General features: G+C 41.7%; 1 protein-coding gene across 2 annotated transcripts; it reads left to right on the top strand.

Moving 5' to 3' along the window:
* Positions 1 to 6,488: 6,488 nt before the first annotated feature.
* LOC307050589 (disks large homolog 3-like) lies at positions 6,489 to 7,589 on the top strand (the record flags this gene model as incomplete). 2 transcript variants are annotated; one of them, XM_079700702.1, is made up of 2 exons in its annotated part: positions 6,531 to 6,870; positions 6,991 to 7,589. In XM_079700702.1, 2 exons carry the CDS (start codon positions 6,531 to 6,533, stop codon positions 7,587 to 7,589), a joined length of 939 nt encoding a protein of 312 aa, XP_079556828.1. The 2 variants fall into 2 exon arrangements, with proteins under 2 accessions (XP_079556829.1, XP_079556828.1); XM_079700703.1 differs by having other exon boundaries at positions 6,489 to 7,589.
* Between the last annotated feature and the right edge of the window lie 5,025 nt (positions 7,590 to 12,614).

Below are 12,614 nucleotides of genomic sequence, written 5' to 3'. Positions count from 1 at the left end.
GCTCACACTTGGTTCATACTCTGCCCTCTCTCCCAGCCCTTTCTGGCTCTCTCCCTAATCGTTTTCTCACAGACATCTTCCTTAATAAAATTCTTGCATGTTTTTCCATAACCCTGCCTTTATGTCTGCTTCTCAGAGGGTCTGGATTAACACAAATAGTGCCAAGAGTGGTTTGGGCAAACAAGCAGCAAGATGGGGCAAAGAATGAGTTTACCTATGTCTTGGCAGGTAGGGAGCACATGTATGGTCCCTGGCACAAGATGCAGTCCAACTACTAAATAGTTCATGGGCAGGGACCCTTGAAAATGCCCCTGTGGACGCAAAGCTGTGGTGGGTGTGATGATACTGCATTTGGAAATACGAAGAGAGCAATGTCTGCAATGTGGGTTGCCCCACATTTCACACCTAGGGAAACTGCTCCAGCGCATGAACTGGGTGACAAAGAAGGCTGCTAGCTTTGAAGAGCACCCAGAGTGGGTAAGAACACTGCATCAAGCCCAGGCCTCGATGCCCTCAGCTCAGCCATTGGGATCATCAGATCAAGCGGATCCTCTGCTTTAGGAAGTGTCAGTGGGAAAAAGGTGTTGCAGTGTAGAGCTTATGCTAAGCTCCAGTAGGAGGGTCACAACACAGGCCAGTGTGATTCTGGAGTTAAGCCAGGCCATCCTTAGCAGAGAAGGAAACAGAACCTAGTATGTCACTGGCCCTGTGAGAGTAGAATGCTGAACTATGAAGCACCAAGTGACCATGAATCCAGAATGTCCCATTATGAGCTGGGTTCTCTCAGACCATCCAAGTCCTAAAGTCAACGGGCCCAGAAAGTCCACCACAAGATGGAAGTGGGGCATCCAAGATCAAGTCCAAACAGGACCAGAGGGCACATGTCAGTTGCATGAGCAGATAACCCCAAACCCCTGTCACCCACTGGGGTTGTACCAGTGTACCTACTCCATACCTAAGGAGGAGGAAAGATTCAAGCTTGGTTTGCAGATAGGTTGGCTTCGTATGCGGGTACAAGTCAACAAGGGACAAGGGCTGCATTACGGCCACTTTCATGGGTGACTAAAAAGCAGGAGAAAGAGAAAATTTCCCCAGTGGGCAGAGCATTGAACCTGATGTTGCCTGATGTGAGAATACAGACTACTGGGCAGTGGCCAGGAAGGAAAAGGAAGGAAAATGATGGGAAGACGGGGGCAAGGAGTTCTGGGATAGAGACATGTGGATGGACAATAAACCAAGTCAGCACAGAGTGTACAGATGTTTGCATACACTTTAATGCCCACCACAGAGCATCCACAGAAGGGACCCGGAATAACTAAGCAGACAAAATGACTTGACCAGTTGACATTCGTCAACTTCATCATCAGCCAGCCAGAACTCACAGGATAGGCCCAGGAACAGAATGGTTATGGTGGCAGAGACAGGCTACAGACAAGTCCAGCAGTGTGAACTTCCTCTTCCCAAGGCTTATATCACTACTGCTGGCTTTGAATGTCCAACTTGTCTGCAACAGACCAGTGTTGAGCCCCAGTGTCACACTGAGGAACCAACAGGTCCTATAGTTTCCATATTGGGGGGCCCAGAGGTTTGTCATCGTAATAGATACCTGCTCTAGGGATGGATTTTCCCAGGAGCCTCAGCTGTTTAAGAAGCTCTTGAAGGTTCATGAATTTATTTACAAGACAAAAATAGACTCACAGACATAGAAAACAAACTTATGGTTACCAAAGGGGAAAGTGGTGGGGAGAGGGATAAATTAGGAGTTTGGGATTAACAGATACTCACTACTATATATAAAATAAGTAAACAGCAAGGACCTACTATATAGCACAGGGAGCTATATTATTATCTTGTAATAACCTATAATGGAAAAGAATCTGAAAAAGTTTTATATGTATATATATATATATATAAAATACTATACATTTATATATATATATATATATATATATATATAACTGAATCACTTTGCTGTACATCTGAAACTAACACAACATTGTAAATCAACTATATGTCAATAAATATATATATATAAACATAAATAATTTAAAAAAAGAGTTGATAAGAAATGTTGGTTGTGTGGCAGTAGAGAGAGATGATAGGATTCAAGTGTAAATAAATACCTAGAAGGTCAACAGTATATTAAGATAAAGGCTAACTTTTTTTAAGGATCCTCAGGCCCACCTTTCTACATTTTAATAACCAATAGTTTTCCCTGATTATCCTCTGAGTCAGTGAATCCTTTCATAAAATTGCAAACAGTGTTTCAGGGTTCCACAGTCACAAAGAAAGCAGGGCAACTATCTAGTGGCGATGTGCCCAGAAAGGGTGTTCCTTTTGGCAGAAGGAACTGGAGCAATTTCCAAAGTAGTATTTATTCTTTTAAAAATTATGCATACAATCAATGTCTGGGTGAACTGACTTCTCTCATCCATGAGCTACTGTGTAGGTAGGCTTATAATTTGGAGCCCTCACTCAGAAAATCCTGAAATGAAATTTCTTTCAGAAGTGTTGACTCATCGCCTCAGCATTTTCTCAATATATCCATTTAAAACACCAATTACTAATTCTAAATTGCCTTCTAAATTCTGCAGGTGATTTTCAGATGAAATGTGGCTTGGCTAATTCTGGTGAGTGCTGTTTAGAATTTGGTTTTGCCCTGAAAATAGCTTTGATTTTTACTTTTGATAAAAAATAAATGGAAACTATTAGAAAAGGTCCAACCAACTGAATATTTCCTGGATCTACCACTGTGACTCCAGCACAATCTACACGAATCCATGAGGTTTACATTCAAAGATGGCATTCATCCATGTACACTTTTCACATCTGTAGAAAGCAACTCCTTGGCACAGGATAGTTTATGGAAAAACCATTGTTTTTAACCATCTATGTGCAATTCCCAGAAAACATGCATGAGATGTCAAACATTAATATTACTACATGTCAAACATTAATTTGTGCTACTCCGTGTCAAACATTAATTTTAATTTAAAACTAATGATTTCAAACCTTCAACAAAAGCAGATACCTCTCACGGAGAGCCATGAATACGGTGGATTTTTAAGTGATTTTTTTATGATGGATGCATGCATAAAGCATCCATTCTAAAGCAGAATTTCTAAGTTGAGAAAAAGGAGAACAAAGGTAAAGATAAGAATTTGGTTTCTTACCTCATCAGTTGTGTGTGACCACAGTTTGCAAACTGGGGATAAACACGGTGAAAGGGAGGGCAGGGCGCAGGAAAGGATATTGGCAGAAGGAAGGCCTTCTTTCTTGTAAAGTTTGCTTCTAAAAGAACATCAGCCTCCCTGGGTTGGCCAATGGGATGCTTATTTTTCAATAACGGTAACATGAAGTTGCTTAAAAACAAAAATATTTACAGCCCCTAAAGTACTGAACACAGAGATTCACTCTGTATGTACATTTGTTTACAGCCCTCAGTGTTCAAGCTATAAAAGAACATAGGACCTCAAATTGTTACTGAACATAAGTTGGTGGGCCCAACACACAGTGAGGCCAAAAAATATTGAAACGTCCAAGTCTGGAACAGAGAAAGCTTCATTGCAAGGCCATGAAAGAAGAACGGGTGGTTCATGCTCCTCAAAACCCGAACTCCCTGAAGGTTTTCAGCAAAGCATTTTTAAAGGCCAGGTGAGGGAGGGGTGTTGTTGGTTGTTGCAGACTTCTTGGTGTTGGAATCCTTCTTTCTTGCAGCTGTATGCGTAGGTCAGGTCCTGATGTTCCTGTAAACCTCTGACAAGACCAATGTTATTCTCTGTTCTGCAACGTTTTATCTCTATATGAATGGAAAAGTGTCATACCCTTAAAGGTCAGAGCCTTGAGAATGGGCTATCCTGTACATTTCAGGCTATAGGCAAAATTCCTAACTGGAAGCAAAAGCAATAGAGTACAAAGGTTAAAGTAAAAGAAACAGATCTAATATGGAGTTAGACTCGTTCTTCCCTATGACAAAATCTCATGGAAAAATCAATCTCATATAGTATTAGGGAAAGGAGGCAGTGGATGGAAATGACCAAGTTACAGACTCTTGAGGGATTCTTCCATTTGGAAGTCATGAAAGAGGAACTTAAGTTTCAACTTTGGGGCAAGGCTTATGAATTTTAATGTCTATTCCTAATCCTAGGTTCTATGAAGTCATAAAAATGCTACATATGGCCAAATGTTTGTCATGCTCTTTGCTGCTACATCCCTTTATGCCACCCTCACATTTTCACGGGGGAAAAAAAAGTTTTATCAAAGACTTACATGGCTTTATTTTCTTCATGAACATTTAGTACATGCAAATTATTTGACATCGACTAGTTTGGAGTTCTTCAGCCAGGACTGTATTTTCCAAACCTGAAGAAGTGAATCGAGACTCGTGTTCCACATGGTGGTATCAACAGGACAGCATATTTGAAATTTCAACATACGGCTAAGAAAAGGCTTTACTCTCTTCCTCTGTCCTAAATTCCTCCTTTTACTGCTCTTCTCATCTTCTCCTCCTTCTATCCCTATTTCCATAATCCTCCTCCAGTTTCTCCTGATTCCCAATCAAACACACACACACACACCCCACACCACCCCACATTTTTATCTCTTTTCTTTCCTTTCGAATTTTGCTTATTTCTCTACTCTTCCTCCCTTTTATTTCTTCTCCTTCTGTTCATCATTTTAAGACTGAACGGGGCTCTGAGGACTCATTAAGGATGGAAAGCACAGATCAGCTTTTGTTGTCCTCCAAATTGGAGGACATTTCTAATGCTCCCCTTGAGGAAGAAAGGAAACTGAAAAGTCAACAATGTTAGTGAATTCTTAGTTTCCAGGAATTAAATTAAAAACTAATTCTTGATATTTAAGACCTTAGAGACTAAGCCTCAGGACATAGCACCAATGGACACAGAATTTCAATAGATTTATGTATTAGTAAGTTTTATTCACAGTTGTCATTCTGGATAGTATAACAGGAAGAAAGTTTGTTATTTTTTTAAGTAAAAATTTTATTAAAATACACTATACATACAGAAAAGTGCATGAATCATAAATATACAGCAGATTGAATTTTCGCAGTTAACCATCCTTATCACCAGATCAGGAAAAATAGGACATTACCAGACCCCTAAAACTCCCTGAACTGGCCCCTTCCCAGTCATTAAGTCCCATCAAAACTATCTACTCTCCGAAATCCCTTCACCATGGATTAGTTTGGTCAGTTTCTGAGCTTTATATAAGTAAAATTGCACAGTAAATATATATTTCCGACCATTTCTTTTGCCTAACATTATTTCATGACATTTGTTTCTATTGCCAAGGTATAGCCATGGTCTATCTCCTCACCACTTTATTGTAATTAATTGTATGCTCCTATTTATACATTCTATTGTTGATAAATATTGATTGGTTTCCAGTTTTCTGGCTATTATAAATAAAGCTGCTCTGAATGTTCTCATATATGTCTTTTGGTGTACACATATATGCCTAACAAAATTGCTAGGCATTTACCTAGGAATGGAGACACTGGGTTATAGAATATGTGTAGTGTAGTTTTAATAAATACTGCCAGACAGGTATTTAAGGTGGTTGGACAGATTTATACTCTGGCCAGAAATATATGAGAATTCCAATTGTTCCACATTCTTGCCAATAGTTGGGGTATTCTGTCTTTTTATCATTAGCTATTCTGTCAGTTGTGTAGAAGTATTTCATCGTGGTTTTAATTTTTATTTCCCTCCTGACTAATGAGCATGTTTTCCTATGTTTATTGATGAGTTCAATATTTTCTTTTGTAAAGTGCTGTTCAATTCTTTGTCCATTTCTCTATTGTGCTGTTTGTCTCTCTTGTTGATTTGTAAGGTGTGGTAGGCAGCTCTAAAATGGCTTGCAATGGTTCTCACCTCCCGTATTCATGTCCCTCGAGTGTGGACTGAGCCTAGTGACTACATGGCAAAAGTAATGAGGGAAGAAGTAAACAGGGAAAAACAAATCTGACTCCATATCCAATGTTTCCTTTTACTTTAACCTTTGTATTCTATTGCTTTTGCTACAAGTTAATCACCAAAGAGATGTTGCCTATAGCTTAAAGTATACATAATGTCCCCTCTCTGGGAACCTTGATGCTTATGCCTGAGTGTTAAGCTAAAATACCTTTGTTTAAGCTCACAGGAAATATCCTGGCCAAGCCTACCTGTGAAATGTCTGAAGGAAGAAATTAACACATCCTCCCCCTCAGGAGTCTGGCCAGAACCAGGATAAGTTCCAACAACTTATTGCCTTTTTTACTTTACCTCATCACCTCCCCTTCTTTGTTCTATAAAAGAAACTAGCCCCCTCCTCCTCCTCCTCCTCCTCCTCCTCCTCTTCCCCCTCCTCCCCCCCTCCTCCCGCGTGCCCCGCTTTGTGTCCGTGGTCTCCCGCGCGGGACAGAGGGGCCGGCCGGAGCTGGCGCTTTCTCAGCACTAGACCTGGACTCCGACCCGGCGCCAGAATACAGTCGCTTTGAATCGAAGATACATGACTTGCGAGAACAAATGATGAACAGCAGTATGAGCTCTGGGTCTGGGTCCCTGCGAACGAGTGAGAAGAGGTCCTTGTACGTCAGGGCCTTGTTTGATTATGACCGGACTCGGGACAGCTGCCTGCCGAGCCAAGGCCTCAGCTTCTCCTATGGTGACATTCTACATGTCATTAACGCCTCTGATGATGAGTGGTGGCAGGCGAGACTGGTGACCCCCCATGGAGAAAGTGAGCAAATTGGTGTGATCCCCAGTAAGAAGAGGGTGGAAAAGAAAGAAAGGGCTCGATTGAAAACCGTGAAGTTTCATGCCAGGACGGGGATGATTGACTCTAACAGGTCGATCAAAACGAAACGTAAAAAGAGTTTCCGCCTCTCTCGAAAGTTTCCATTTTACAAGAGCAAAGAAAACATGGCCCAGGAGAGCAGCGTACAGGAACAAGGGCAAGAGGATGCTATTTTGTCATATGAGCCAGTGACACGGCAAGAAATTCACTATGCAAGGCCTGTCATCATCCTGGGCCCAATGAAGGACAGAGTCAACGATGACCTGATTTCGGAGTTCCCGCATAAATTTGGATCCTGTGTACCACATACTACCCGGCCTCGGCGTGATAATGAAGTGGATGGGCAAGACTACCACTTTGTGGTCTCCCGAGAACAGATGGAGAAGGATATTCAGGACAACAAGTTCATCGAGGCAGGCCAATTCAACGATAATCTCTATGGGACCAGCATCCAGTCAGTGAGGGCAGTTGCAGAGAGGGGCAAGCACTGCATCTTAGATGTTTCTGGCAATGCTATCAAGAGGCTGCAGCAATCACAACTTTACCCCATTGCCATTTTCATCAAGCCCAAGTCCATTGAAGCGCTTATGGAAATGAACCGACGGCAGACATATGAACAAGCAAATAAGATCTATGACAAAGCCATGAAACTGGAGCAGGAGTTTGGAGAATACTTCACAGCCATTGTACAGGGTGACTCACTGGAAGAGATTTATAACAAAATCAAACAAATCATTGAGGACCAGTCTGGGCACTACATTTGGGTCCCATCCCCTGAAAAACTCTGAAGAATCCCCTCCAACCATTCTATTGTGAACAGAAGAAATCAAGTCCCTCTTCCCTCCTCCCTCTTCATTCCTGTCCCTATGGGGAGAACAGATGACTACTGTTCTTGTCCCCTTTTTTAGATATGTCCAGAAAATTGAGTTTTCTAGTCCTGTTCCGTTTTTTTAAATTTTTGTTTTGTTTTAGTTTATTTTTGGGGATGATGCCATCTCACTCATCATGTGACTGCGCCCATTCCTGCATGGACCTTTCCCAAGCACTAGCACAGGTGCAAATCCATCAGAGTCATTGTTTTCATAAAACCAAGCAGAAGCGAAGAGAGGAGGACTGATGGAAAGACAGACTGGACAGCTGTGCGGCTTATGAAGCGAGCCCCGCGCACCCCGTGAAGAGAGGCTCCCGGGCTTTGCTACGATCTGTGCACTGCCTCGCGGCTTGGGACAGCGCGGTCATGGCGACAGAAAGTATCTTATTTATATACAGATATATATATGTAATTTATATAAAATATATAGAAATTATTATATATATATATATTATACACTCTCATATAATATATATATATATTCACACGCATTTGGACTAGAAAATCTATGGAGACTTCATCAATGGTACTGTGTTATTAGAGAAATGCTTTAATTTTCATATTCCAATCAGATGGCATCTTATATCCCAACTGGTTGGGGAGGGAGTGAAAGTGGTAGTAAGTGCTGTACCGAGGGCACCCGCATTGGTCATTCTCTTGAGAGCTGGGCTTTTCTTTAGGAGGGGTCAGCCAGAGAACGGTGAGAAAGGGCTTTGGCCCGGGGGCCAGAGGCTTGGAGCTGTGACCCTAGAGCCAATGCTGCCCTTGGGGCACACTTAGGCCCGCGTGTGGGGAGTGAGAGAATGGCTAACGGTGCTCCCAACGTATTAAATTGCCGATTGTTTTATGCCAAAAAAAAAAAAAAAAAAGAAACTAGCATCCAAACCTGGGCAAGATGGCTCTTTAGGACACTAGTCCACCATGTTCTTTGTCTGCTGGCTTTCCAAATAAAGTTGCTACTCTTTGCCCCAAAAACTCATCTCTCAGTGTATTGACCAGTTGTGCAGCAAGCAGTAAGAGCTTGGAATCGGTAACAAGATACCACCTCTGATATTAGGTTATAAAATTATGGTGACTTATGTCTTGCTGGTTCTCTCTTTCTCTGTCTCTGTCTCCCTCTATCTCTCCCTCTTTCTCTATCTTTCTTTGCCTCTCAGAGTCTTTGCTTGGGGGAAGCCAGCTGCTATGTCATGAACTGCCCCATGTGATGCCTGCTACCTCCACGTAAGTGAATTTGCAAACAGATTGTCCCCTAGTCCAGCCTTGGGATGGCCCAGCACTAGCTGACAGCTCCACTGAAATCCTGTGAGAGACCTTGAGCCAGAGGCACTCAGCTAAACCACATTTGGACTCCTGACCCACAGAAACTGTGGGAATCATGCATGTTTGTTGTTTTAAGCCACTAACCTTTGGGGTAATTTGTTTTGCAGCAATAGATAAATAATATAAGGTGTTCTTTGTATAGTCTGGATATGAGTCCTTTGCCATTTATATGTATTGCAAATATCTTCTCCCACTCTTGGCTTTCCTTTTCATTATTAATTCATTTGATAAGCATAAGTTCTTAATTTTTCATGTATTTCAGTTTATTCTACTTATCTTTTATGATGAGTGCTGATGTGTTTTATTTAAGAAATTTTAAGAAATCTTTGCTTATCCAAAAGTCAAGAATATCACCTTCAATTGCTGCATTTTCAAAAGAAAAATTTATTCATCTGAACAGAACATTTCCAGATAATCATATTATAATATATAATATTTATTGAACAGTTACTAAGGGAAAAGCTCCATGCCAGTTGCTTTAGGTACATAATATAATTCAAACTCACAAGCTACTATGTATCAGAAGAAGGATTTGAAACCAGAACTGTATGATCCTTTCAAAGACTTCACCATTTACTTACTTGCTTTCTTGACTCAAGCTTGTCATTTTAGGGTTCTAGCTTGTCTAAAGTATTTTCTGCCTTAGTGAGGCAGGGTGCAGGGTTGGGGGAAAGGGTTAGTTTGAAACTAATCAATGAATTAAAACACATTGATCTTCCTTTTTGTTCCTTTTGGTTTCTGTGTAGTAATTTCAAAGTAATGTCAAAGTTACAGTTAATAGAAGGTACACCCAGCTTCAGATGTTCTGTCTTCTAGTCCAGAGGTGAAACTTTTGTAGTCTTGTGAGCTTGGGCAATTCACTTCACCTCTTTGAGCGTATTTTGGTGTTTCTGAAGCAGACACTTTTCCTTCCCTGAGTACCCAACTTTTTGCCTTTTTAACAGTGTTCTGATTTTTTCCTGGGGAGTTCCCTCTTTACCATGGGGCACAGCCTTGGTGGCACAGATCAGGAGCAGTGCTTTCCTGCCAGGAAGACATCTATGTCCCTGGAGACTCCTTCTCCCAACTTCGCCCATCACAACAGAGCCAAGGACCAGGCACATAACCTGGGCTCAGCTAACCACAAACTCATTCTGGTGATACAATGGGGTGATGATGCAAAATTGGAGATTAACTGGTTTCAGTTCATTCATTCCAGTGGAATTGACTGACATTCAAGTAGTTCCTGTCCTGTTTCCACCTCTACCACGCAGGACCTGGTAAGAACTGAATTATGTTAAGTAGTTGCAGCAACTAGCATAGCACTTTCCCTTAGTAATTGTTCAATAAATGTTATGCATCATATGGTGATAATGAGGAAATGTATGCTCTATTCTGGTTAATGAGATTTTCTTTTGAAAATACAATAAAACAAATGGTGTAGTTCAATTTTTATCTTCATAATGTTTTTATTTGGGTGTCTGATTTATGCTTTAAGTTCTTCATTAAGACTGAAGCCTTGTCTCTCTGAAAACCAAGTGGATACAATGTAGAAAAAATTTGGCATAACTAGAAACAGCTGTTAAGAAAGTGACTTTGAGGTCACTTGTGTGCACATAGGCTGTTTTGTCTCCTTGTAGATTATAGTACCTAGTGCCTGTTAACAATTTGATAGCTATGTTTAATTATTTAATGTTCTTGTTCCAAATATCCTGTTAGGTCTTAGGGGTTAACCTCTTTAACTTAAATCTTTATGCTCTTTGAATGAAGCATTCCAGGGGCAGGATGATTCCACAATTCGTTTATATGTATGTTTCTATATAAATATATTGGGTTGGTCAAAATATTCATTCAGGTTTTCCTGTAACATCGTATGGAAAACCCGAACAAACTTTTTGGCCAGCCCAATATTTTGTCCAAATTCTCTCAGAGCAATCGTCTATAGCCTTACCTTTCTTTTCCAAAAGTATTCATTTGGGGTGGGGGGGGCAGTTGGTGAAGAAGATCCAGGGCCCTAGAGAGAGGATGAAAAAGAGAAATGGGGCCAGGACAAGAAGAAAGCCCCTGATTCTTATAGCTCACGAGGGTCTGTGACAGCCCACAACCTGCTTCCTATAGCCCGACCCACTCAAGGGCCTCACCTAAGGTCAGGGCTGTTCACACAGTGCATCACAACTTCTGGACCTTCTGGTCCACCAGGGCCGGCTGCCACCCTCTGGGGGAGAGGTGGGGACAACCTGCAGACAGAACAGAGGAAGGGTCAGAGGCCATTCGGGGGCTTCAGGGAAAGGCAGCTCTCAGGGGTCCTTCAAAGCTCATGCTATACATAGACCACTTAAGAATTAAAGTCTGTCTCTGGAAATTTAGGAAATAAAACACCAAAAGAACAGAACAAAAAGCAACCCTTTGCTGAAGCAATGATGGTCACTTACTCTTTGGTAGAAGCATGATGATAAAATCACAAGCCGCACCTCATATCTCTATAGAAAACACCTCATTTGTGAACACTAATACCAAACATTTGGGGACTGCAGTCCTGGCTTTAGCCCAAGTTGAAGGAAATTCCAGGTTTTTCTTGTAATGAGGCAGCTCAGCTTTAGCAACACAGGGACTGTGTGAGAGCACCTCCGGGCAACCAGAGGCTAGCTTAGAATTTTCCTGATTGTCTCACCACAGTCTCTTGCTACCTTCTTTGGCACTGTGGTCTCCCCAGACCTGACCCCTGGTACTCTCTCTATAGCTATTTCCATCTAGATTTGGACATATTTTTTTCCCCACTAGAAGCAAAAGTTCATAAGATTCTTTAGAAGACAATAAAGAACAAAGTTGGGAGTTTCCCTTAGGAAACTGATGAAGACTCTAAAACAAAGCTTCCCTAAAGAGTAAATGCTAACGTGTAGAAATCAGTGTTCTGTATCACAGGCTAATTACAATCTGATGGCACACTGGCTATGCAGGAATATTCCCCATCCTCTCTCCAGCCCCCCTCCCACCCACTCCTTGGGCTTGAAAGCTGAACTCAGGTATCTAAAGCCCAAGCCTCAGGAGGACAAAATGGTCCTGGTGGACTTTCATTTCCTCTTGGAACCTTCCTCCAAATCTCCTCTGCAGATACACCTCTAGGTGATCCCCTCTGGGTCTTTACTGTGCAATATGTTTGTGTTGCCCTGGTCACGATGAGTTCAGCTCTGATTCTTGACTGCTGAATCAGTTCCAGGAAATTTCTTTTCTTGGTTTTAATTCATGTGCATGGATCTTCAAGCCATTCATGTATCACAGGTATCTAAGGACCTGAACACCTATAACCTTTACTCTTGGCTGACTTAATTCTTACTGTCCTGGTTAAGTAGTCTAAGTCAGAAGCCCTCTTGGAGGGTTTGTTAAAAAAAAACACACAGATTTCTGGACCCCATCCCCAGAGTTTTGGATTCAGTAGATCTTAATAAGCAGCCAAGAGTCTGCATTTCTAGTAAGTTCCCAGAAGCTGCTGAAGCTGCTGGTCAGAGATCACTCTGCGCAATCTGCTTGTCTACAGCCTCGCTGCTCAAAATGCAGCTCCTGGACCAGCTGCATAGGAGAAACCTGGGAGTTTTTTAGATATGCAGAATCTGGGATCCCATCCTGGATGTACAGAATCAGA

Source organism: Hyperoodon ampullatus (assembly GCF_949752795.1).
Source record: "Hyperoodon ampullatus genome assembly, chromosome: 3".
In the NCBI taxonomy this organism is placed as follows: domain Eukaryota; kingdom Metazoa; phylum Chordata; class Mammalia; order Artiodactyla; family Ziphiidae; genus Hyperoodon; species Hyperoodon ampullatus.
The sequence above is the reverse complement of the archived record's forward strand: the minus strand, read 5'-3'. Positions and strand labels throughout refer to the sequence as shown.